The sequence below is a fragment of the Balaenoptera musculus genome, chromosome 1, assembly GCF_009873245.2.
Source record: "Balaenoptera musculus isolate JJ_BM4_2016_0621 chromosome 1, mBalMus1.pri.v3, whole genome shotgun sequence".
Classification (NCBI taxonomy): domain Eukaryota; kingdom Metazoa; phylum Chordata; class Mammalia; order Artiodactyla; family Balaenopteridae; genus Balaenoptera; species Balaenoptera musculus.
Window position 1 is genome coordinate 57,745,739 of NC_045785.1, and position 25,753 is coordinate 57,771,491.

The 25,753-nt window shown below is 34.8% G+C and overlaps 1 protein-coding gene across 9 annotated transcripts in view; it reads left to right on the forward strand.

The window, feature by feature from the left end:
• Positions 1–25,753, forward strand: part of MIER1 (MIER1 transcriptional regulator) — a 56,647-nt gene that overhangs the window by 18,689 nt on the left and 12,205 nt on the right. For 8 of the 9 annotated variants that reach the window (XM_036843358.1, XM_036843288.1, XM_036843315.1 and 5 more), the window contains 7 exons: positions 8,276–8,434; positions 9,412–9,544; positions 11,226–11,290; positions 14,628–14,700; positions 20,397–20,548; positions 21,787–21,868; positions 23,018–23,112. In XM_036843358.1, coding sequence (XP_036699253.1) covers positions 8,276–8,434; positions 9,412–9,544; positions 11,226–11,290; positions 14,628–14,700; positions 20,397–20,548; positions 21,787–21,868; positions 23,018–23,112 — 759 coding nt within the window. The remainder of the gene's footprint in view (positions 1–8,275; positions 8,435–9,411; positions 9,545–11,225; positions 11,291–14,627; positions 14,701–20,396; positions 20,549–21,786; positions 21,869–23,017; positions 23,113–25,753) is intronic. The other variant, XM_036843295.1, reaches the window with a different exon arrangement.

Sequence of the window (25,753 nt, forward strand, 5' to 3'; positions counted from 1 at the left end):
CTTCATTCTCAATATCCATTCCTAAATAAACCTATCATTTCTATCCAGAAATATCTTTTATCTGGCTCTTGTTCCATCTCTGCTGCTGCCCTCAAGCCCAGGTCACCATCATTTTTAGCTTAGACTATTACAGTAGCTTCCTAACTGGTTTTTCATGTCCTCTTTTACCACTCTTCTCTCCAGTATATTACCACAGCAACCATGATGATCTTTTCAAAATATAAATCAGTTTATATCAGCCTTCTATTTAAAAAACTCTTCAGTGGCTTCCTGTTACACCAGAAGAAAATCCAGACTCGTTGCCCTGGCCAGCAAGGCCACCTACATGACATGGTCCTTTATCCATTTATTACACTAGTTGTATAGCTACACTAGTTGCTTTTGTTCTTAGATGTGCTGGTTTTTTCACACTTCAAGGCTTTTCACCTCATTCCCACTCTCTGGTATGTGCTTTCTGAGTCTGGCTCCTTATCCTCTCAAGTCTGGGCTTAATATTCCCTCCTCAGAATGGCCTTTCCTGGCCCCTAATCAGCTTTTTTTAACCACTGTACCCCATTCAGTGCCTTCTTTATGCCTAACACAATTTGTAATTATATGTTTGTTTAATTTTTTTGTCTGTATCCTCCTTTAGTTCCATGAGAGGAGGGATAGTCTGTTTTATTCACCAGTGTATTTCATGGCACCTAGCAAGAGTGGTCACTCAGAGTTTTTGAATGAATGAATAAATCAGTTTGGTATGCTATCATTGAAAGGTATTATGTATACAATCTGCTGTACTCCATGACAAAAAGAACATAAGAAATAAGACCTATGCCAGCCTTTAAGCATTTGGAGTACATAATGTCATTGAAAAATGAATTCTTATACTTTTACAGTAGTAAAGATTATATGTTTCAGAATTTTAGTTTAGAACTTTTTAAAGTGTACAGTTAAAGAGCTGGAAAAGTAGTCTTATTAAGTCAGATCTTGTCAGGTGATCCCATTTTGAATCATTTAGTGATTAAAACTGGCTTAATCCATAATACCTAAGCAATTCAATATTTTATTAAGCCAGACAACAGAATTGATCTTAGTGGTAATGGTGTAGAGCTGTTATAAAAGCTTTTCAAGGATGAGTTAAAAAGAACACAAGGAATCTGGAGTCAGAACTATTCTTTAGGAGAGGCTGGAAAGCCATTCAAAAAACTGGGATAATTTGCTTGGATGATTCAGAACCTAGGTGAACATCAGAGGAAACGATTGATTTAACAGTCAATCACAGTGGCTTCATATATTCATGAAGCGGAAATGCAATTATTTTCAACTATTTGCCTGTATTTCACAGAAACTTATCGCTTTAGATATATTTTCTTTTTTCTGAATAACCCATCCATGGGATAAAAAGTAAAGGAAGAAAATCGTATATTTTCCATTTTTTCACATTTTGTGTTACTCAAGTAATTGAGTAAGTAATTACTCAAGAAGAGATAATCAAGTACAGGTCAAAATAGGTTATGAAGTGGAATGATTATTGTTTTATTTCAGAAAATGGGCTACTATATTTAATTACTACAAAATTACTAATGGGCTTCACTAAAATTTTGGTCGTGTTATGGTCTTTTCCTATTTTCTCCTTTATTCTACCTCCTTCCCCAGTCCCTTACAACCCCCCAAAATTTGCTTTCAAATCACCCTTTTTTAGGAAAAAGTAATTAAAATATACAAAGGGAGAGAAAGACAAGGGAACCAATCTTTTACATTCTTTTCAACCAGACAGTCTTAAACCTTCTCAGAGAATACTTATAACTTTTCCCAGAGTAATTAAGGCTTAGGTGTAAGTAGCACATAATCACCAGTGCTTTCATCTGTAGCCTAGAGCTGAGCTACAGGGCCAATGTATTGGATTTCCTATAGTTGTAAACTCTTCAGGTCCAAACCAAACTGGTTTTTGTTCTTATTAAAAAGGTGAGCAAGATTTTGTCATTGATTACTAATTTGCTTCTATAGAAGTGAAACATCATAGTTGTGTCAGGAATTGGTAAGGTAGTTTATGCCTGGCACTTTGGTTGCATGAAATGGACCTTTGATGTAATTGGGGCAAAATTTTGACAGTTGATTCATTCAGGAGTTATCAGTAACTGCAATAACCTGTAGTTTTAAGTTCATTCAATGTGAATTCTAAAATTTCAGTGTAAACTAGCTTTTATGTGTATTGTTATGGTTGTATGCATGAATCTTATCAATATAAAATATTTTAGGTAAGTTTAGCATTTGAATGTTTTAAGAGAATTAGAGGTACAGGTTAGAATTTATTAGTGATCTTAGAAGTGTCAGAATCATTCCCATAGTAAACTTTGGTTTTCTGGGAATGGCAATATGCAGGTTTAACTCGTGTTTTTCAAATGCACTCTGAAAACCCATGGTCTCACTTTGAACAGTAGCAGTCTATTTGGGGGAAGAGGGATCAGGATCAGCTATATCTTTATGTATTTATATTTTTGAAGAATCACATTATAACAGTGTTAATAATTAACACTTTAAAGTGCTAGACACATTTCACCCAGTGACTCTCCAGAGCTAGAGAATAAAGATTAAAATGTGAGAGATTGAGGGTTTTTTTAAGTGTACACACCACATGAATTATACATATAAAAAAAAGAAACTCCAGCATGGGGATTATAAAGAAGAGTTCACTGCCTTCATCTCTTCATAGTTTATTTTGTAGTTAAGCCCCAGCCCCAAGAGGTTGGTTACCTTAGGAACCAGCACTCTTGTCCAATCTGGATGTGGTCTCTTAAGCCTTCCTGGCTGAAAATCAGTCTCTTTCCTTCTTTCCCCCAACTTAATAAGTATTTACTGGTTAAGTCACAATAGGTATAGAAAGAGTACTACGTCCATCCACCAAATGGCCCTTCAGCGGCCAACACCTGGTACCACGTGCAGTCATTGGTAAATGACTGATGCCCTGGTGTGAGGGAGAGGGGGCCACCTCCTGTGCAGCTAGGAGACGGATACCACTCCGACCTTACAGTACTGCTGTTGGTGCTTGGTAACGTTACCCTATTGTTTTGAAGTTTAAGGACAGATTTAATTTCAGATACAATGTTTGTCTTTGAAAAAGTCTATATTCTTTCCACCTCCAGCTAGTCTCTGGTGAGCTTATATAGACATGATTGTCCCTCTTTTTGTTACAGTACTTAGACAACTTATTTTTTTAAAGCACAATATGTAGGTATAGTCCACATGGCTGATTTTTATTCATTTTGTACTATGTCCATTTTCCTTCTTATATGTCTTCTATGTCCAAGTTTCCTTCAACTTCTTTCCTTACTTTCCCTTACTTCTTATAGTCTATCAACCCAGCACATCTTATTTCACTCTCCATCAGAATGATGTACACTTAACCTAGGATCAGGTTTTGAGGAAGGGAGTGTATATGCATATGTATGTAAGGGCACTGTAAAGCAGTGAGTCAGACTGTACTACTTACTCAGAGTGTAACTTTGGACTAGTTACTTAACATTATTAAGCTTCAGTGTTATTACAAGGATGATATATGTAAAACATTGAGCACAGTGTCTGGTACATGATAATCACTCAATAAATCTTAATAGTTATTCATAAAATTCTCAAAGAAATCTGTAACACCCGAATGAACGGTGGAGAACCACTGTACTTGACTCATAATTTTCTTTCACTCTGCTCCTTCCATTTCTCAACCCTTGTATGAATGGGAACAAAACACTCTGACACTTTATTGTGATGTTTCAATTTGGGGAAAGCCCCTTAGTACCTGGTAGAACATAGACTTTGACGATATAAGCTAATGAGAAAGTCTCTGGAACAGGTGACTGATGGGCCCTAGTATAATGTACTGTCAGCCACATTTTATTCATCTTTTAGTCTTTTTTCAGAAGGAAATAGCAAAGAACATTTGCTTTACGGGATAGCATTACTTTTTTTTTTTTGAGTTTTTTAAAAAATTTTATTTAATTTATTTATTTTTGGCTGCATTGGGTCTTCATTGCTGTGTGCGGGCTTTCTCTAGTTGCGGCGAGTGGGGGCTACTCTTCGTTGTGGTTCACGGCCCTCTCATCATGGTGGCTTCTCTTGTTGTAGAGCACGGGCTCTAGGCGCACGGACTTCAGTAGTTGTAGCACGCGGGCTCAGCGCGGGCTCTAGAGCGCAGGCTCAGTAACTGTGGCGCACGGGCTTAGTTGCTCCGCGGCATGTGGGATCTTCCCAGACCAGGGCTCGAACCCATGTCGCCTGCATTGGCAGGCGGATTCTTAACCACTGCGCCGCCAGGGAAGCCCAGCATTATTTTCTATATCAAATATTTGGGTACAAATAACAGGAATCCATCTTGAACTAGCTTAGGCAAAATGAAGATTTAGTTGTAAGGCTCGTGTTAATTTCATTAAGGGCAGGGAGATATCTAGACCTCACGGACTCAAGTGCCACCAGAACATATTTTCTGTTTCTGCTTTTTTACATAGTGGTGTCCTTTTTCAGACCAGTTTTCTTCATATGTTGTCAGTTTTCAGGCTCCTAGATTTATTGCTTGAGATATAGCCTATATTCTTTAGCTGCTATTGGTAAAATTCTGTAAACAAATTATGGTCCAACTTGGGTCATGTGCCCATTCCAAATGCATGGCCAGGGAATACAGTGATTCTAATTGGGTTAGATACTGTGAGGTCCAGGAGGTAAGCTTTCAATCAAAATACATGCTTGGAATGGAGGAAAGAACACTTCTGGAAAAAGATGCGTGTAGAAGTAGAAAGAAAGGATTGGGTAGCAGACAACAAGATACGATACTTGAATTTAAAACTGGAGATGCCTCAGCAAAGTTAATTTGAGGTTTTATTGTAGTTGTAGCCCAGTGTTTGCTGTAAGGGCATCACTTTATACCTTAGATCAAGTAAGATATTTTTCATACTATGTGGGTCATGATTGTTGCTTACTAACTTGATATAGGGCAACAGAAATTAAAAGTCAATTCCAAAGAAAAGCATAATACCACTATATAGTCTTTGTTTTCAATATTAAGAATTTTCTTGATGGAATAGGCAAGGATATTTTGTTTACACATGATAAAACCCACCTAAAACCAACTTTGGCTGAAAATAAACTTTTTAAAAGTTTGTTAGAACTTTTTTAGAACTTTATTGTTTTTATTATTTTTTCGGTGTCATACGAATATGTATCTGGGTCCAAGTAATGTCTGGAACCAGAGATTCAGTGTCACAAGGACCTCTTGATCATTCTTAACCCATGGTTAAATCCGTTGATTCCTTCTGCAGGGTCTCGAGTTTTTTCTGTACCACAACCACTAATTTGGTTTAGGTTCTGATTATACTCATGAATAACAGTGGATTCCAACTTAGCAAACTAAATTTCTCCCTGCCTAAGTCCGTCTTGAATATTTTGTCATGTGCATAATTTTCCCTAAGCTGTTCCATAGGGTCAATCACTGTTCAGCAGCTACTCTCACATGAATCAAAAGTAGAGTATAACAGATCCCTTTAGAAACTAAGTAAAACTAGAGAAAGTAGGTAAAAATACCAGCCCTAACTTTTTTTGGTTACTACAGATACCCTCTATTCTAATCAGGATAACCTGCTTATTCATTGTTTGTTTCTACGCTTGTGCAGTTGTCATTTCCTCTGACTGCTCTCTCTGCCAGTTCTGTTACTGTTTTTCAGATTCAAGCACTTCTCTTCCAAATGCACTATGATCAGCCGCTTCTGACTCTACTCTCTTCTCTGCTTAGTCAATCAATATTGGGGGTGTTGCTAAATTTTTCTTTGAGAAATGAATTTTTATAAAGCAAGTCACACTTTTCAGATATGTATCCAAGAGGGAAAAATCTTGACCTCACCATGGAAGTCAGATATTCCACTTACCTGAGAATGGTTAAAAAAAAAAAAAATCTTTTCATGCAGTTGGTGTATCACTTACCCTTTTGACACATAACTTAACTATCTATCAGCTGTTAGTGATAAGCTTTATTAAAGATAATGATCGCACTTTATTACCTCCCACTGGAAAGGCTGATTTGCAGTTATCTTATCCTAGAACTGTGAGATAAGTGGTTCTCCAGGTGGTCTCATACCAGCAGCATCAATATCACCTGGTACTTTAAAAATGCAGATACTCAGGCCCCACTTCAGCCTTACTAGATCAGAAACTTTGGGGTGGGGTTCAGCAGTCTATTTAAATAAGTTCTCAAGGTGATTCTCTTGCCCTTGAATAAGACAGACCAAAGGTAGAGAACTTGAAGACATTTATTTGATTGGTAATCATACTTCTTTTTTGTGATCTCTCAAAGTATCAGTTAACTCAGTTGTAAAACTTAGAGGTAGTAGTAGCATATTAAGGTAGTCTTAAAGATGAAATAACTATTATGAAACAAGCTGTTTATGAATTCTCAAGGTCCATGTAAATGTTAGTTGCAAACCTACGCTAAAGTGTTTTTCCTGGTTTGGCCCTTATTCATAATAGTGACTTCAGTGGCTTGGTCATAGAAGTGACTTCAGTTGTTAAACCTGCCTCTGATTTGTGGTGCAGAAGTTTATGGAAAGTATGAGCTGGGATTAGGAGGTCTAGGTATTATAGTAAAGTCTCTGTCAGTGCATAATGTTTCTCTCTGCTTGGTTTTCTTATTTACATATATAAAGGTAGCACTGTCATCTGGTACTTTTAAAGATCAAATAAGGTAGTGTAATATTCTCACTCTGCTTTTGTTAAGAAAAGAGAATAAGATAGTGGAATCAGAGCACTTATCACAAATGCCTGGCATATAGAAGACACTTTATGGCAGCTATATGTTATGATTGTTTATATAACCCACCTTTTCTATATCTTTTTCTCATTTTATTTCTTTCTTGATTTTGAAGTTCTGTTTTCTTAAATCCTGACTCCTAATTCCCAAATTTCTGTCTCCTGTACCAGATGCTTGGTACTGGACCAGGTATCTGCAGGGACTAGATCCTTGAACACTTCAAGCACTGTCTGTGTTATTGCACTTTGAGAATCACAATACGAGATGTCAATTAAGCATGCCCCCTTGTCATTGATTTCTGTTTCAGAAACAGATTCACAGACTGATTTATAACTAGAATATCCATTTACAGTATGAAATAGAAGTGTTAAACAGTATTTTCTTCCTATTTCTATAAGAAAATTTTTTCAAATTCTAATCATTAGTTGCTTTTTTACACACGAATTCTGAGTGATGGGAGTTAACTGTATGATCTAAGTATTTAGTGTCACCAGGTTATATCGTCCAGTTTGATGTATTAATGCCCACTGTAACAGTGTATTTAACACACGGGCTAGACTTATTTCTATCCATGAATGAGGCTACAAGACTGCTGGAGAAATACAAAAGTCTTGTTTCATGATTATCCTTTTTCTAGGTTCTAAACTGACTGACTCAGTTAAATTTTTCTTCAGAGTGTGTATGTGTGCGTGTGTGTAAAATTTCCTTTTTGTAATCAATTCTGTCATGTTTCCCTGATACTTTATAATGCTTGATTATTGATTAGAGTGAGTACCTTCTGCAGAAAGCTGATTTCATTTCATTACATACGGATATTTCTTCATTTCACCTTCAGGAGGGTATGTTTTTTGTGATGGTTGGGGAAGGTCCAGGTCCCTGGCTGAGGCAGCCTGGTATATGGTAAGAGTACGGGCTTTTGTAATTAGACTTGAAATCTGGCTTCATTACTTGTAACTTGTGTGGTTTTTGGAGAAATTGCTTAATCTGCCAGCCTCAATTTCCTCATCTATGAAATGGAGATAATACAACAGTTTTGTAAGATGGATAGTAAGGATTCCATGAAAGGATTTTATACACAATTATGCATAAACCTAGAAAAGAATATATAGCTAATGTAATCCAGTATCATTCATGTATGTCATTGCTGTTTTAATTTATTTGGGCTGGGCTATGAATTTCGTCTCCCTTTCTGGGTTTGTTAACTTAGTTTACAGTCTATTTTCTGATTATTCTATTTCCCCACTCCCAAATTATGAATGGTACGCTTACTAAGTGTGAGCATCCATACGTAGTGTTAACTGAACATTGGTGTACATTCACTGAATTGATGCAGAAAAGAATAGTAAAAGCCTAGGATTTTCTTAGGTTTCAGAATTATATTCAGTTTTACCTTTTATGATTTGAGAATTCTTCATAACAGTTCTAAGAGTATACTCAACAGATTTGTGAATTATAGGAATATGAAATATCACCTATTCAGAAATTAACTTTTTATTTTGTTCTATTTAGGAAGGCGACATGCCAATTCATGAACTTCTCAGCCTTTATGGTTATGATAGTACTATTCGACTACCTGAAGAAGATGAGGAGGAGGAGGAAGAAGAAGAAGCTGAAGACGATGAAGATGCTGATAATGATGATAACAGTGGCTGTAGTGGGGAAAATAAAGTAAGGTTATACACATATATTCTTATTCCTCTTGAAGTTAAAGTTTATTAATACATTCATTTTGACTGCTTATTTTTGTCATCTGTTTTTACTCTGACTTTAAAAGTAATACATTTAAATGTTAAAAGTTAACATATAGGGCTTCCTTGGTGGCGCAGTGGTTGAGAATCTGCCTGCCAATGCAGGGGTCACGGGTTCGAGCCCTGGTCTGGGAAGATCCCACATGCCGTGGAGCAACTAGGCCCGTAAGCCACAATTACTGAGCCTGCGTGTCTGGAGCCTGTGCTCCGCAACAAGAGAGGCCGCGATAGTGAGAGGCCCGCGCACCGCGATGAAGAGTGGCCTCGACTTGCCGCAACTAGAGAAAGCCCTCGCACAGAAATGAAGACCCAACACAGCCATAAATAAAATAAATAAATAAATAAATAAAAATTAAAAAAAAAAAAGTTAATATATAGATATACGTAATACAAATTGGAAGTCCCCTGTAATCTACTCCAGAGAAGTAATAGTTTTCTCTGTGTCATTCCAGATTTCTTATCAATGCCTAGTCTAAATAAACTTGTAAGAACTTTTTAAAAAATGCTATTTTTTTTTAAGTAATAAAGGCTAATTGGCAGTTCTGTATTCACTTTTATTTTGTTTTGAAATAATTTTAGCTTTACAGAAGAGGCTCAAAGATAGTACAGAGTTTCCGTATATTCTTCACTCAACTACCCCTAATGTTAGCATCTATGTAACCATGGTCTATTTATTAAAACTAAGAAATCAACAGTGGTACCATACTATTAATTAAACTATAGACAATTCAGATTTCACAAGATTTTCCACTGATGTTCTTTTTCCTGTTCCAGGATCCAGCCCAAGACACCATTTAGTATATTTATTTTAGCCTTCCAGTTGTATTTGGAATACTATGACCTTTCATCTGCAGCAATCTTCTTTTTATCTTAGAGATTTAATTTATTATTCCACAGGAAGAGAATATAAAAGATTCCTCAGGTCAAGAGGATGAAACTCAGTCTTCCAATGATGATCCATCACAATCTGTTGCTTCTCAAGATGCCCAGGAAATAATCCGTCCACGTCGATGTAAATATTTTGATACAAGTAAGTGTTATTAGTTACTATTTTTTGGATATGATTTTTACTGCTTAATATATGACCTAAAATTTTAGTGGTTTTTTTCACTACTCTGTTTGAATTCATTGATTTTGAAATCTTGCTCATCAGTAATGGGATTTTGTTGTAGATTCTTAGTTTAGCAGTACTGGGGCCCTCTTGTCCATGAATATACTACAGTAATTACTGTGTCACTGTGATGCCCGATTCTGAGTGTGTTCCTTTTTTTCCCTTCTTGACTGTTCTTTAAATTTAGTTTGTTTCATGGTCATCTTTTTTATTTCTCCTAGTCTTTTCCTCAGTTTTCCATTTTCTGCTTTCTTTGCCTCTCAGCCTTGATATATTCATAAGCATTGCTTTCTCTAATCAGTGGCTCCCAAGTCCAAAAAGTGGTTGACTCTTGAGGTAGGAATATGTTACACAAAGAACTCTCCTAATTTTTCTACACTTATGATCTAGTCAGAGATGACCAGTAGTCAAGACAACATTTAATATATGTATCTTGAATATTTGCATGTTTCATCTGCTCCATAATGTTTCATTCTAAGCAGGAATCCTTACTCTGGAAGTAAGATAGAAAAAGTTAACCATTAGTGTTATTAGTTTAAATATGTGGTCTAAATTTCTATACTTTAAAAAGGAAAATAGTTGAAGAACAATAACCTCTCATGAAATGTGGTAAAGTAATAACTGATTAAACATGGCTACTTCTTTGTATGAGTGACTTCTGTTACACAGTTTGTTTAGAAGTGAATGTAGGGCCGCTAATAATAATTTTATTGTGAACTTTGATCACAGATATGGTCCATCTGAAAAGTATATCAATGCACAGAGAGATTAGTTACTGAGATAATTGTTTGGGGGAAATGGGGTATTTTTCCCTTAGTTAAACCAGGAGCAGATCCATTGCCAAAGTTTGCTTAAAAGTGGGATACTAAGTGACTGCCTCTTGAAATAATATTTCATAATTAAAATCTGGTATTTGAGTTATGATGTATGCATTGAAGCTACACATATACTGCCTATCTTAGCTTTTCCATAGGAAGAATTAATTTCTGTATACAGTGTTACCCTTTTGAATTTTGTGTGCCATTTTAGAGTTGAGAAGATGCTGACAGTCTGATGGTTTTCAGATTTCCCACCCCTTTATGTAAATACATTCTTAGTCCAAAATGTAAACAAATAGCAGCTTGCCTGCTCTGAATAAAACAGAAGTTGGGAAGACATACATACCCTCTCTTCATGCGCTCCCCCCAAAGTGGTGCTACAGAGTTGTCAGTGCTTTAAGGAGCACTGTTCAGAAACCACTGTTTTGCCCCAATTCTTATTTTATAAGGGAAGAAACTGAGATCATATAATTTATTCTGTCACCAAGCTGTTGGAAGGAGAATTAGGCTTAGAAACAGATTATCTTGACTCTGAATCAGATTTTTTCTTAAAATTTTTTGTAGGAAATCATTTTATGAAAATACAGTTGTCTAAGAAGATTGTCCTAGAAGGTTTATGAGTTTTGTTTTTTTTTGTTTTAACTGACAGGGTATTATTTGATTAAAAATATCTTGACCTACCTCTGCAAATACCTTTTGGCATATTTAAATATTTGATGGTAGATATAAGAATGGATAGGATAAGCAATCATTTTATAGTACTATTGTCTTACTTATTCTAGATAGTGAAATAGAAGAAGAATCTGAAGAAGATGAAGATTATATACCATCAGAAGACTGGAAAAAGGTAGTTAGAGCCATATTTTCCCAAAACTTAGATAAATAAATATTTAAAAAGCCAAGTGTAATTATTCTTTTACTAAGTATAAATATTGATAAAATTGAAGTAAGTCTTTCTGTGACATATGAATGTTCAGACTTTCCCTTAATACATCCAGGTGAGAAAAATATTTACCTTTTTATAAATAAAATAATGGTATAGAAAAAATTGGACTTTGTTGAGCAAGCCAGTACTCAAAGCAAGATTAGAAATCCAAATTTCTGAACTACTACAAATCACACTTTTGTTAGCTACACTATAAAAAGTATCACACGTGATTTTTCTTTTTTTTTATACTTGAGAAAGCAGTTGTGGAGGCTTTGGTATTTGTTAAGTAAATTTTGTTTAATATGTTAGATTACAAGTTTTTCCATCCCATATTAATGTCGATATTTACAACTCAGAGTATATTGTGTGAAGAGACAGATTTGGGCTTTGGTATAACTATCCATAATTAATTTCTAAAATGAGTCTAAAGATAATATATTGACGTAGTCTTTAAATATAAAATTGTATAACATTGTGTAGTTAATCACATGGTTAAATTGAAGAATTTTAAGCTGTTGCAAAGTAGTTGACTTATTAGGAAGATTTATCAAAATGTTATATAGCATTGATCAGGGCAAATCATTTATATAGAAGAGATGATGTCATTCTTGTTGAGATAGGTGACCTGATATTTCTCTTAAAATCTCCATTGAGGTTTTTTAGTGTTCTTTTTCATAGGTCTGATTTTTAATTTAGGGCATAAGCAGTCATTTATTTGGAAGCAGAATAACCCAAAATATCAAATTGAGTGGCCTTTCTGCACTTTTTGAGTCATGATTATTTACTTAGTTAGTTAATACTTTGGAGGCTTCCCTGTGTTTTGTTTGTTTAGTTTGTTTAAAGTTGTCTGGTTTGGGATGCCTGGGGCAAACTTAAAAAGAGCTAACCTCCTTGTGGATTAAAATAAGGGAAAATCTCTATATTTAGAGTTTCAGTTGGGAAGAATGAAGTATTCAAATGAACTTGGACTGCGCTACCCAAGGATTCTGGGCTTCAGCCAGAATTGATCTATTTATGGGTTTCCAAAGAGACGTTTAGAAGAGAGAGACATTAGTGTGGGTTGGAGTGGTAAGGAAAGATTATCCCAGTGCCGGATGTGTTAATTAACTTGAGTGAGTAATGAATGAATGATGGGACTGAAGACAGAAAAAAGGATCACAGAAGTTACCATTTGTGTGACCTATTTGAGCAAGTGTTCTTCAATCCAGTTTTTTCTGATTCCTACATCATGCAGAAATTAAGATGAAAAAAAGCTAGAAACCTTGGGAGTCATCTTAAACTGTTATTTTCTACCACACATTCAAGTTTATCTATCTTTTCTCCAATATAAATTGATTTTGTATCTGGAGTTTCCCAAGAGAGTATTTGATTAAGCCTTGAATTTTTTTTTTTTAATGAAGCAATAAAAAAACTCAGGAGGGAGAACATGGGGGAGATGAAGCCTTTACTGCTAGGGAGTATTAGTCCCTTCCTCAGGAAAAATATGTAATAAAGTAGGCCACAGTAAATCCAGATTGTCTTATTTTAGTGAGATCTGTAAAAAAGTGTCAGGATTCAGAGATTCATTTTCTAAGGCTTGTAAGATGAAATTGAATTTTTATAGAAACTAGGGTAGAGGGGAAACAGCTTTGAAATCAAACCTGAGTTCAAATTCTAGCTCAGAATTTACTAGTAGTGTGTTCCTGAGGAAATTAATTTTGTTGAGTTTCATCTCCTCAAATACAATATGGGAATGACAAATTCAGCCTTGTCTAAGTTGGTGAGGATTTAATGAAAATTTTGCATAAGATACCTGGTACACAATGCTCCTAAACGGCTGTTTTCCTTCCCTTCCCTGCAGAATAAATTAGGTGAAAAGAAGTTATCTGAACTCAATAGGAAAAAGGAAGTGTCTTATCTTTATACCAGTCGAGAAGTTATCAACCCTGGCTTCATGTTAGAATCACTTAAAGAACTTTTAAATACTGATTACCATGGCTTTCATCCAGAGATTCTAGTTTAATTGGTCTGGAATGGATCCAGACATCTATATTTTAGAAGCGCCCTAGCCAGGGTTGATAACTTGACTATTTATTCTCTGATAGGCATAGGTGAGTAAAGTTAAAAGAGCCACAAGAAGTGACAATAGAGTAATCTTTTTTATAGTGAAAGACATAAAGAAAATTCCTATATATGAGTAGAGAAAATGTGAATGTGGTATTTTTAGAAAACTAACTGGTTTTCCTGTACAGGTGCAGCAATAAATTTATTACACAGAACATGTCTTTGAAGTTGTACTAGATAAAATGAAATTCTAACGAAAGTGGGAAACAATAACAGGAGAGAGAAACTTTTCAAATCCCAAGAGTTATTTAAACTTACTAGACCATGATTTTGTACCTTTCCTGCATAAGTCTTCATTCTGAAAATGTAGTAACTGTATTATTAACATTTAGCCACAGACAAAAGAGGGCCCATGTAATTAATCTTGGTCCCTCTGTCTTGTAAAATCTCATCAGTGGCGATTTCTAATTGTCTTTCTGAACAGCCAGTTTCCCCTAATCTGTGTTTTGACTATATAGATTGATTACCAGATTTCCTAAAATAAGATTTAATTACATTTGGGAGAAGTTACAATTTCATCTTGTATTGTTTTAATGAAAGTTAGGCACTAATTACCTGTCCAGTGGGTTTGGAGTTTCATTCGTTTGGCCTCTACTGAGCTTTATACAAACCCTTTCGTTATTTCCTTTACCTGAAAGCTCTGGTTCTCAGACTTCAGTGTGTGTCAGAATCACCTGGACAGCTTGTTAAAACACTTACAATTGCCGAATCCCATCCTCATAGTTTCTGGTTCAGTAGGTCTGGTGTAAGACCTGAGTATTTGCATTTGGTGATGCTGATGCCGCTGATTCAGAGACCGTGGCTTAGAGTGGGATGCTCTGAAAATACTTTAACTTGACTTTCTGCTTTTCAGAGTTATCTTATAATTGAATTATAAGAATTCATTTTTATTTCTTTTCCTCCATATTTTGAAGTAAAGTTTGTATCCATTTCACCCCATTATTATTACTAATATTTTCATCCAGTCATATCCAAGGTCTTATCTATCATTAATTCATGCATCCTCACAGTACTCCCCTGAGATGGTTAATTGGTTGTGACTGTGTTTTATGACAGAAACCAGAACAGTTAACCCAAGAAGGTAAATCTAGAAAATGGATATAAAATCTGTGTTACTAGATCTTATTCATGTTTTATGTTATTTTTAAAATAGGAGATTATGGTGGGCTCCATGTTTCAAGCAGAGATTCCAGTTGGCATTTGTAGATACAAAGAAAATGAAAAAGGTGAGTTATTAGTAAATTTACTAATTTATAGCTGAATTCATGCTTTTGAATTGATGAACTGTTTTTATAATGGGATAAGAACATGACAGTTTGTTTGTTACCCCACTGATGTATGAAAGAAGACCTCTGCACCAGTATCTGTAAGAAATACGTTTTCTGTTTCTCCACTTCTGTCCATAGAAGTCTAGCCAAAAAAGAAAGAAAGAAAAGTGAATGCTTCTTTGGTATTAGATTATTAGATGACTTAAAACATTCCAACTTTTAATTTTTTTTCATATTTTAAGTACTCTGAAAAATATGCCCTTTTATAACCTTTATGATTTATATTTTAAAAGGTTATTTTGTTTCAGTGGAAGCTGTTGGACAGGTTTAAAAAAAAACAAGTAAACAGCTGATATAAAAAGTTAATTTGCTTCTGAAACTTTTAATATTACTAAAATTGAGTATTTTGATGTTTGTGTATTTAAAATACTTTGGAAAAACAACTTGTATACTTAAATTTTACATGGCTTTTTTCATTATTTTGTCTAAAAGTGCTAAGGTAAGCCACAAATAATAAATACTTAACAAAAACAGAATACTTGAAGATTTTTTTTTAAGTCTATTTCAGATTATCCACTTTGGGAGAGTTCCAGAATGAGAGAGTGTGTGTGTGTGCGCGTGCACGTTTAATGAGTTTTCATGTGCAGTGTGACATCACTCAATGCTAGAACTCTTTCATCATTTCTTTATTTCAGTTTTCTTTTCCACACTTCACCTTACATATGCAGAGCCTTTGGGAGTTGTAGAAGTCGTCTTGTTTGTTTTCTTTTTTAGCATTCCCTCCAAAAACTTAATTTATATTCTAAGTATGCACCTGCTTTCAGGGCAAAGCAGCAGATCAGAAGCAGTTAAGGGAGCACCACAGGCTAGTAAATTCTAGTGACAGTAGAAATGTTTTAACACAACAGTAATAGCTTTCAAGTTAATTTCTGCAACATACAGGAATGTTAAAGGTATCAATATGGAGTGACCTTGTTGTATATTGAAATTCTGTGCACAGTGTTTGTGAATACATTGCAATTGTGTGCAAAAATGAATGATCCATTGGCTTTTGTATTTTTTTATATGTGGCAAGTTAATATTATGGCTAAAGATGGTTTTAATTATCTCTTAATATGTTTATCTTTTATTTTAATATGTTTGCATTGTCAGATATCACAGTGAATAAGTGATCACAATCTCCAATTTTGATTTACTGTTTTCCATTTTAACACTTTAGAAAGCAATTTTATGTGTGTGTATATATATATTTTTTTTCTTTCTTTTTTTTCCAGAAAAGCTGTGGTTTATGAAGCTTTCTCACTTTGAGAAATTTAAGCGTGTTATATCGTATGAGGATCAGATGCATTTACCAGGGTTACTGCCTTAGAGGAGTCACTATGGTTCAGGCCCTTTCCTCATCTTTGTAGTTCTAGGAATTCAAACTTTGGTCATGATATCAAGAATTCGTCTCCACTTAGGTTAACCTGTGCACACAGACCAAATTCTTGTAAAACTATTAGGTAAACCACACTGTTAGAAATAAAACTGTCAAAGGGATAGTGCTGATTAGTGCCTTTTTTCCTTACAGCGAAAGTTTCGCAGGGTATTTTTCATCAGTTTGGTGATCACATTCAAAAGGGAGAGCATTTGGTTTGGGTGATTTTGATAACAGTGCCACAAAACTTAAGATATCTTGACATCTGAACTGTAAGGGATTATTCGGCAGTTGGATTAGAATTTTTCATTGCTAAAAGGAAACCCTATTACTGAGTATCCTAAAGAGACATTAACTTTTTCTCTTAAATGTATGTAAATGATCATTTATACTCAATGAGTGTATTATAATCATTTGTTTATTCATCTTTGTATCCTTAATACCTTGGGAGATCCTTTTCACATAAGACTTTGTAAACATTTGGTAGCTGAGTTATTAGGTGGGTGCAGATAGTGTAAACAGAACGTATGTGGAGTCAGTAAACTTGAATCAGTATCTAGGCATTTGGCCATGGACGTGTTACTTAACTACTACTTTTTTCTCGTCTGTAAAATAGCAATCACCTATTTATTTATGAAGCTCGTTGCAAGGATTTACATGTGATGTTTTTATGTGTAGTGCTTAGCGGCATAGTGTTTGGCATATAGAAAATGGTCAGTAAGCGGCATTAATATCCAAAAGGTGATTACTCTTACCCTTATGTTTAGGTTTTATTATTCAGATTTTCAGAAAGTATAAATTTATGCTCGTTTGCTTGCAGGTGACAAAAACTGAGTTCAGTCAGCTTTAGCAAAAAAGAATTTACCTGTTTGCTTTACTGGGAAGTTCTGGCTAGTCTGGCTTCAAATAAAACTGGATTCGGGATTTTTATGATATCAGGTGTCTCTCCTCCCCCTCTTTCCTTTATTGTCAGACAAGCTAGGATGGCTACTGGGAGCTCATGACTTATACTTTTCACTATTCTAGCCAGGAACCAGGAAAAATGAGAACTTCCGCATCCCCCTTTGCTCCAGCAAAGGTCCTAGAGAGAGCCTCTATTGACTCAGCTTGAGTCTTACCCAACCAGAAGTAATTACTGTGAGCCAAGAGATGAGTGCGTACTCAGGCTTGCCCTGGCTCGTTTATCTCTTGGGGCTCCAGGGAGCAGTGTCAGCCCTGCTCAGACTGTATGAAAAGGGTTTAATTCCCAAAAAAGTGCTGGGCATATGAAAAACATGATTTTTAAAGTTACGTGGGTGTTTTGTTTCTCCCATGTACTAAAAACTGAGTAAACGCTGCAGCTTCGTGATAATACTAAATAATTAGAATACTTGGTAAACATCTTACAATGCACAGGACCCCTTTCCCCAGACTAAGAAGTATCTGGCCAAAGGTGTCAGTAGTGCTGAGATTGAGAACCCTTTACTAGATTAGCTGAGAATTAGATGAACTACTTAGGAAAAAAAGTCAAGAGAAAGGAATAAGGTATTCTCAGATTTTCATGCTTGCATGACGTAAATTTTAGAGTAAGTAAACGTTGGCTAGGAATTACGAAGCAGTGAATAGCAAAGGACCAGGTGAATTGTTGTTTCTAATGAACATTAGAAGAATTATTGATTCTTAAGTTGCTTACTGAAAAATGAACACATGTATTACCCTTAGTTGATAATAATACTGTTGAAACAGGCAGTTCAGTTAATCTACACATAGGAAAAGCTCAGCGAGACAACTTAAAATTCATGTCATTAATCACAGTGCGACCTTTTAAGAATGTGGAAATCACTATTATAAACCACATTATTACACCTTGCTGATTATGTTTCAGCATTTTCATTCTCATAATATATTGATTAGGTAGAATTTTTACTTGGGCATTGAAAATGGAATGACACCTTTTTTTTAACAGAAACTGGAGGTGTATAAATATCTTCATTTATTTATTCACGTTTATTCTTATTCACTAGGAATTTCCCAGAGTGCAGAAGTTTTTGATTTTGTGGTGGTAGTTTCTCAGTTTTCTACATTTGTCATCTCCAGTCCCACCCCCAACACACATATAATGAACTTTGTTAAATTATTTTGAACTCGTTTTTGCTTATCTGACACACTTACTTTGATTACTTAAAATACCATAAAAAGCACTTCCCCAGTTAACAACCTGTGTTAATATACTAGGTGAGCTCTTGCCTTCTGAGACTCTTTCATTTATTTATAATCATTTGTAAATTGTATCTTTCAGTAGTATAAGGTGGATATATTTATGGTTGCTTTTTAAAAGTTCTAATATTTAGGCTTGGTAATTCATTAGAATGAAATAGTTTCAGAAGATGCTGTTACAGTTCAGTGATTGTGATCTTTCAAAATCCAGCATGTTCATGAAACTTGAAAGACTGTTTTTTCCTTCTGTTGCTGTCATATTTATAGAGGTTCATGTCATATTTATAGATTATTTTTCCTCTGTATTTTCGTGTGTTTTATCATAATGGTGTTCTTCCTGAATTTCTGATCTCTTGGCGTTTAGTCATTCTATAGTAGATATTTAATAAATATCAACTGTGTTGCCTTTTTTATTTAGATCATAGTCAAAAGTCATATTTAGAGTGTAAACTTAACTGGAAAGTAATTTGGTCTGTTTCTGGAACCAGTTAAGGCAGTGTGGTTTATTCTCTGAGAATGCTAATTGTTCTCACCTCATTGTCATTTTTAGTATATGCATTAAATGAAGTATCATATTCTCAGGGTTAGCCTATCTGGCTGCTAGTCACAGTTCTAGGAACCTGGCTTGTCATTTGGCGCCATCTGGTGATGTTTGTGTACTCAGTTTAAATAAGCATATCTCTGTGTCCTGTGACTTGGGACTTCCAGATTGATTCCAGAAGTATCTCTCAGGTAGTTTGTGCTTGTTTCATAGGCTCAACATGGGGTATCTAACTGGGAGAACACTGGGGACTCAGGGATCCACCCTCCGTTGTCTTCTTCCTGAATCAGGGTTTCCTTGTAAGGCATTGTCCGTCTCCCACTCCCACTCCAAGAATATAAGAACTCTGGTATGCTCCCTTTGGCAAATAAAGGCTGAGCGCAGACCAGAAATCAATAGCAGTATATCCAAATTCACTTTATCGTGGGAGTTTTATTGTATTTACAGTTTGGAGTTTTACTAGGATTGTACCAACAGGTTAGAAAAGGAATAAGGTTTATTACTAAGGAAAAATTTAAAGTGTATGTGTGTAGTGGCAGGGGAGTGGGTGGGGACAAGGTAATTTATATGAAAACACTTAACATAGTACCTGGTATGTAGGAGATGTACCTTTGTTAGCTGTTAATTCCTTTTCATAACACAAGGAAGTTTGACACTGTCAGCTGTACTTTGTCTCTTAAATTCAGAGTCTTTGTCCAGCTGGCTCCTTTCTATTGGCATTTAAGTGATTATGTCTCATGCCTTTAAAAACCAACAAACAAGCAAAACCAAAAACTTTCTTCAGCTATGCTTCCTCTCTAGCTACTGTACTGCTCTGTCTCCTCCCTCACCATGGAACTTTTCAGGAGAGTTTTCTACTTTATTTCTTCACCTTCCATTTCCTCTTCATTCCTCTCCAGTATGGCTTTGGCTTCCATCTCTGCACAGAAACAGTTCTTGAAACATTCCCCTCCTTGTTAGTAAATCCAGTGCACCTTTTCAATTTTCATCCTGCTTGTTTAACAGCATTTAACCAATCTATTACTCTCTGAAACATTTTCTTCCCCTTGCTGCTGTGGTGCCACACTTTTGATATTTCTTCTGTCTTGTGACTGTTCCTTCTTAATTTTGTCTGTGTTTTCATCTTCCTGTCGTTAAGGATTCCACAAGGCTCTCATCTTAGTTTCTCCTCCATTCTTTCACTTTTAAAATTTTGATGAAATTGGGGCTTCAATCTTATTATAATGGAAATTCTGATGAAACCTAAATGCTTTTTTAAAAAAAGTAATGACTTGTTTTATGAAAATGATTTATGCTTATGACAATATATTTTCAAGCATCATGGAAAAGTACAAAGATGTAAGAAAAAATTGTCCCAAATCCTACCACCAAGAAATAAGCAGTGTTACTCAGTTCTCAACATTTTGGCTCTAAGTATGGGTTATTTGTTCAGTGATATGTTTTAACACAAACTCTATCAATTTTTGGCATTATTTTTAACATTCTATTTTACTAATTTAGTATATGAAAATGATGATCAGCTCCTGTGGGACCCTGAGTACTTACCGGAAGACAAAGTGATTGTATTTCTTAAGGATGCATCTAGAAGGACAGGTGATGAGAAAGGTGTAGAAGCAATTCCTGAAGGATCTCACATAAAAGACAATGAACAGGTACATGAATAAGAAATAACTTACAATATTCCCAAAGTATATTAACCACATACATTTATAAGTTTAAGTGCTGTCACATTTAGTGCTATTCTATCCACCAAAATTCCTTTACAGATGGTCCCTGACTTAACGAAGGTTCAGCTTAAAATTTTGTGACTCTATAATTGTATGAAAGTAGTATTCGTTCAATAGAAAGCATACTTCGAATTCTGATCTTTGCCCAGGCTAGTGTTGAATATCTCTTGTGATGTCTGGGCAGTGGAAGAGAGCCACACCTCCCGGTCAGCCACGTGATCATGAGGGTAAACAACTGATACAACCATTCTGTACCCATACAACCATTCTCTTTTTCACTTTCAGTGCAGTATTCAGTAAATTACATGAGATATTCAACACTTTGTTATAAAATAGGCTTTGTGTTAGATGATTTTGCCCAGCTGTAAGCTGATGTAAGTGTTCTGAGCACATTTAAGGTAGGCTAGGCTAAGTGATGGTGTTCAGTAGGTTAGGTGTATTAAATGCATTTTCAGCTTACAGTATTTTCAACTTAGGATGTGTTTTTTGGGACCCACTGTAAGTAGAGGAAGATCTGTAATGTCATCAACAGGGAGTCTCAGGTTTATAATCAGCATAAGATATGTAGTATTGAGACACTCATTGGTATGACTTCAGCTCAAATTAAAATTTTGATATTTTATTTTGCCTGTATATATTTTTTTATTAGGCTTTCTGAACTTCCTTTGCATATCCCATAGAATCTGTGGATATCATCAAGTTGGGAATACCTGTCTGGGATAATGTTATTCTGTATATAATAGAACAGTGCCTACCATGAACCTAATAGCAGCATTATATACTTTTTTGCCTTTTTCACCAGTGTTTTTCTTTTCTGATTTGTTTTAAATTGTCTTTGAAGAGGAACCCCAAAAAACCAAAAAGAAGGGACTTGTGATTATTATAAAATGATTTCTTTTTATTTATAAATTCCTAGAGTACCATGGGCACCAGTAGAGTATTTGCTTATCCATTATCTTCTACATATTCAGAGGCAGTTAATTATCAGGAATGAATTATGTTTGTTTTTCTTTAGTGTTCTTTATGTTGCATTTACTAGAATTATTTGTCCTCCAGAAAGGATGAAAACACTGGATTCTGGAAAAGACTTTACTCTCTTAAGAAACTGTACCCTTGAATTGTTCATAGTCCAGGTTACATACTGAAGCCTTTTATTTTTCTAGGCATTATATGAATTAGTTAAATGCAATTTTGATACAGAAGAAGCATTAAGAAGATTAAGATTTAATGTAAAAGCAGCTAGAGGTAAGCATAAATACTAATTTTTTATTTGTTTTCATGATATAGCAGAAATTTAAAATTTAAGCTTTTCAGTTTACCTAGGTATATCCTAAATTTAATAATACTAATCTCTGAATTCAGTAAATATTTGCTGGATAACAACTTATTATAACTTGTTAAATAACTTGTATATAACACAAGTGTTACACAAGGCATTATGGGGAATGGGGTTAATATTGGCCCTTCCTTTGTGGGAAAATAAGGCCATTTAGATAAAAATATATAATGCCTTTCAATTTCAAGGCATTTTTATAAACATTTTCCTGTTTGATCTTGGTAATGATCCTGTGCGCTAAGTAAGGCGAAAGACGTTAGCTTCACTTTAAAACTGATGAGAACTGAGGTCTCTTAGCTGAGGCAAGCATAATTCATAAATAATGAAGCCAAAACTAAAATCCAGGTTTTTCACTTTTTTACTCCAAACTGGCTCCCACCCCACTTCACTAAGAGTACTGTTTATATATCATTATGTTAACAAATGAAAGATCATTCATTCAACAGAACTGGAGGGCCTACTAAATCGTGGGGACATAACTATAAACTAGGTCCCTGACATCACGGTGCTTAGAGCCTAGGTAGTAGGGAAGCTGAAAAATAGTTACGAGTTCTTCCAAGGAGAATTAGAGGGCGCAATCCAAACTTATTGCAGTGGGACTTAACCTAGTTGGGGGAAAGAGTGAGGCTGTTAAAGAAAGCTTCTAGAACAAATTGATATTTTTACTGGGCTGTAAATAGCTAGGTGAAAGGGGGTTGAGGTAAGAGGCAGGAAATAACTAGACAAAGGGAAGAGCATGCACAAAGTCTCTAAAGTAAGAAAGAACATAATGAATTTAAGGAATTGAAAGGTAGCTGGTTTAGTTGGATCATAAAGAATAAAGGGGAAATGGCATAAGTTGAGGTTGGAGAGTCAGGGACTAAATCATCCATTATTAAATAAGGAGTTTTTGTCACTATCTTTTTCAGCCATCAATAATAGAACTCAGGAGTAAAATACTTCCCTCATTGTTACCAGAAAGTTACATTTTTATTTACAACTTTGTTTGTTATATGCAGCATTTGGGAGAATATTGCTTAACAGTTTCCCCTCCTTCCCCCGCCCCCCAATTTTGTCAGAGGAATTATCTGTTTGGACAGAGGAAGAGTGTAGAAATTTTGAACAAGGGTTGAAGGCCTATGGAAAGGACTTCCATTTGATTCAGGCTAATAAAGTAAGTGATGATATATGTTGTCTCTTTTATTAAAAGAAATTTAGTTAACCTAGATTATATTAAATCTTCTATTATGTTTTCTAATGTTAAAGGTTCAATAATGAATATTTTAATACACTGGTATTTAGAAAATTATAATAAGCATGCCTAGACTTCCTGGCATGTATTTGCCAAGTGACTGTTCTCAGTGTATGATATTGGAAGCCTTTAAGAATTAGACGTTTATAAATATGTTCATCTGCTTCTGGATGGGATGTGTGTATACATTGTAATTACTTAAAGCTATTTTCCACAAACTTGTTACAGATTTTTTTTAGGAGGGTCTTACTTGGAAACTTTAAAGCATTTTTACCATGACATTATTTATAATTAAAATGTTTTTTACATTTGCTTAAGTCCTAAGTGGTCTAAAATCAGATACTTAATTTGGATTTAATTAAGATTTAATTTTCCAGAAGAATATCTCAATAAGTCAGCTTTATTATACATTATATAATTTTATAATTTGACAATTTAGCATAATTTATCATGCCATATGGATAATATCAATCATACAGTGTCAATGTATACCCAAAAAACCTTCATAAGTACTTGCAAATTTATTTTTAGGTTTAATTCTCTTAAACTGAAATCAGGTAAGATTTTTAATAGTAACTACACAATTATAGAGAATAGAAAAATGTGTTCCTAGGGGAAATTAGGACAGGCAAAAGTAAAATCTCAGAAAGTAAATATAGGAAATTAAGTAATTTCTAGGTTTATAAATATCACATTTTTAGCAAATATAAATGACAAGGAGCTTGGCTTTACATGTTTCCTTAAAGATGGTTTGTAAGATGTGTGATGGCTTATCTAGGATGATGCTGAAAGTATCTGGGCTTACGTGGGCTTGCTTCTGAGGCTCAAATAGTCTGTCATCACATTCTCCTTTTTTATACCTCTGGATGTGATCCGATGGTATTCACTTGATTTGTTTCAACACATATTTAACAGTATCTATTTTATGTTCCATAAATAAAATAGTTGCTTACAAATCCTGTGAGTTCATTTTTCTCAATTTTCTTGTTCTTTAGTTTATTCTTGATTATTTTGTTGAATTTTGGTATTTGACATCAGACATAATAAATAAGAGAGAAATTTTGAGTCTTAGCATTGATGTGAAAGGTGTATCTAAATCATCTTAATGTTGTATCCGACATTAAGGTGTTGTATCCAAATCATCTGATAATTTCCAATATAGTGAATACTCTATGAAAGGAGTGTATTATGCTAATGACTGTTTCATGTAATGGCCATGCATGTTTCTGATTTTAAAAAAAACAAATTGTCTCATGGTTGAAAGGGACAACGTTTTGGGAAAGAGTTTTCTAGCATTCCTGCTTGAATTCAAACACTATTGACCAAACCGTGCTGGATTATCTGTGGAGGGACCCTTGGGATGATGTAACTGGCTGATGTAACTGGCAGGAGCAGTCCTTTTTTAAGGAATAAGAACTTATTAGGTGACTTAAAACTATTAGCCAAAAAAAGTCTTAACATAATATTGAAAATAAGACCTTGATTTCTTTATAAATATTTGGGATGGTGATATTTCAGTGTTACAGAAGTCATCTGACCTATACCTAGTACACTAGTTGTTCCAGTGAACAAAGGGAGGACAATAATTCTTAAGAAGGAGAAGACATTGAAGTCCAGTGAAAACATTAAGGCTTTGTTTTTACACTTGGAATTGAAGTTTGGATCTTAATCGTAGGTTGTATTATGTACACTTACTTAATTGAGGATTTTTCATAATAATGTTAACTTTGCATGCCACAAAATGTGTTTGTAATTTTTGCTTTCAGTAACGTACAGTTGACTTGACAATTGTCTACTAGAAATAAGATTCTAAAAAGGAGGCAAAAAACAGCTTGAGAAGATGACTGGGTTTTTAGTTTTTGTTTTTAAAGCCCTGATAGCTTTGTCTTAAAGCAACATGGGCCAGAGTCATAAAGTGCAGTCAGAGGGGCAGAAAGAAAAATATATGTCGCATAACAAAATAAGGATGTCATAAAATTGACCTTAGGTGCAGTCAGTCCCACCGGATACCTTCTTCAGAATCAGAAATTTATGAGTTAAAGCATATTGTCTTGCATCCCAAACACTCATTCAGATACCTTTTTTCCTTTTTAACTCCCAGTATTTTATATGCATCAACCCTACCAGCTCTCTAAGCAAAGTAGCAAAAAAGGGAATTTTTGTCAACATCAGTTGCCAATCTCATATGTTTAGTATTAGTAAAGGGAGCCATTCAGTTGCCCAAATAAGTATAGCACAGTAAGCCACTGGAGTAATTAGAGTATTAGCATTACTATAATAGCTTTTAACTCACTGGGGAATACTTTCAGCCTTTCTAGAAAGTAAGTAACTGAGTCTGGATCAGTGTTGGGATTAGTAAGAGAATCCTTTAAATGGGAATTTAAAGGCAGTCTCCCTAGGCGTTCTGTGAGTAAAAGTATTTGCAAATTGTTTATAACATTAATTTTAATTCAATTGCCACTTCCAGACATTTTCAATAAAGGGGTATTTATTTTTATAGTAAATGAACATATGATAGTCTCTTTAAAAGCATAATGCTATTGACATATATACACTACCAAAT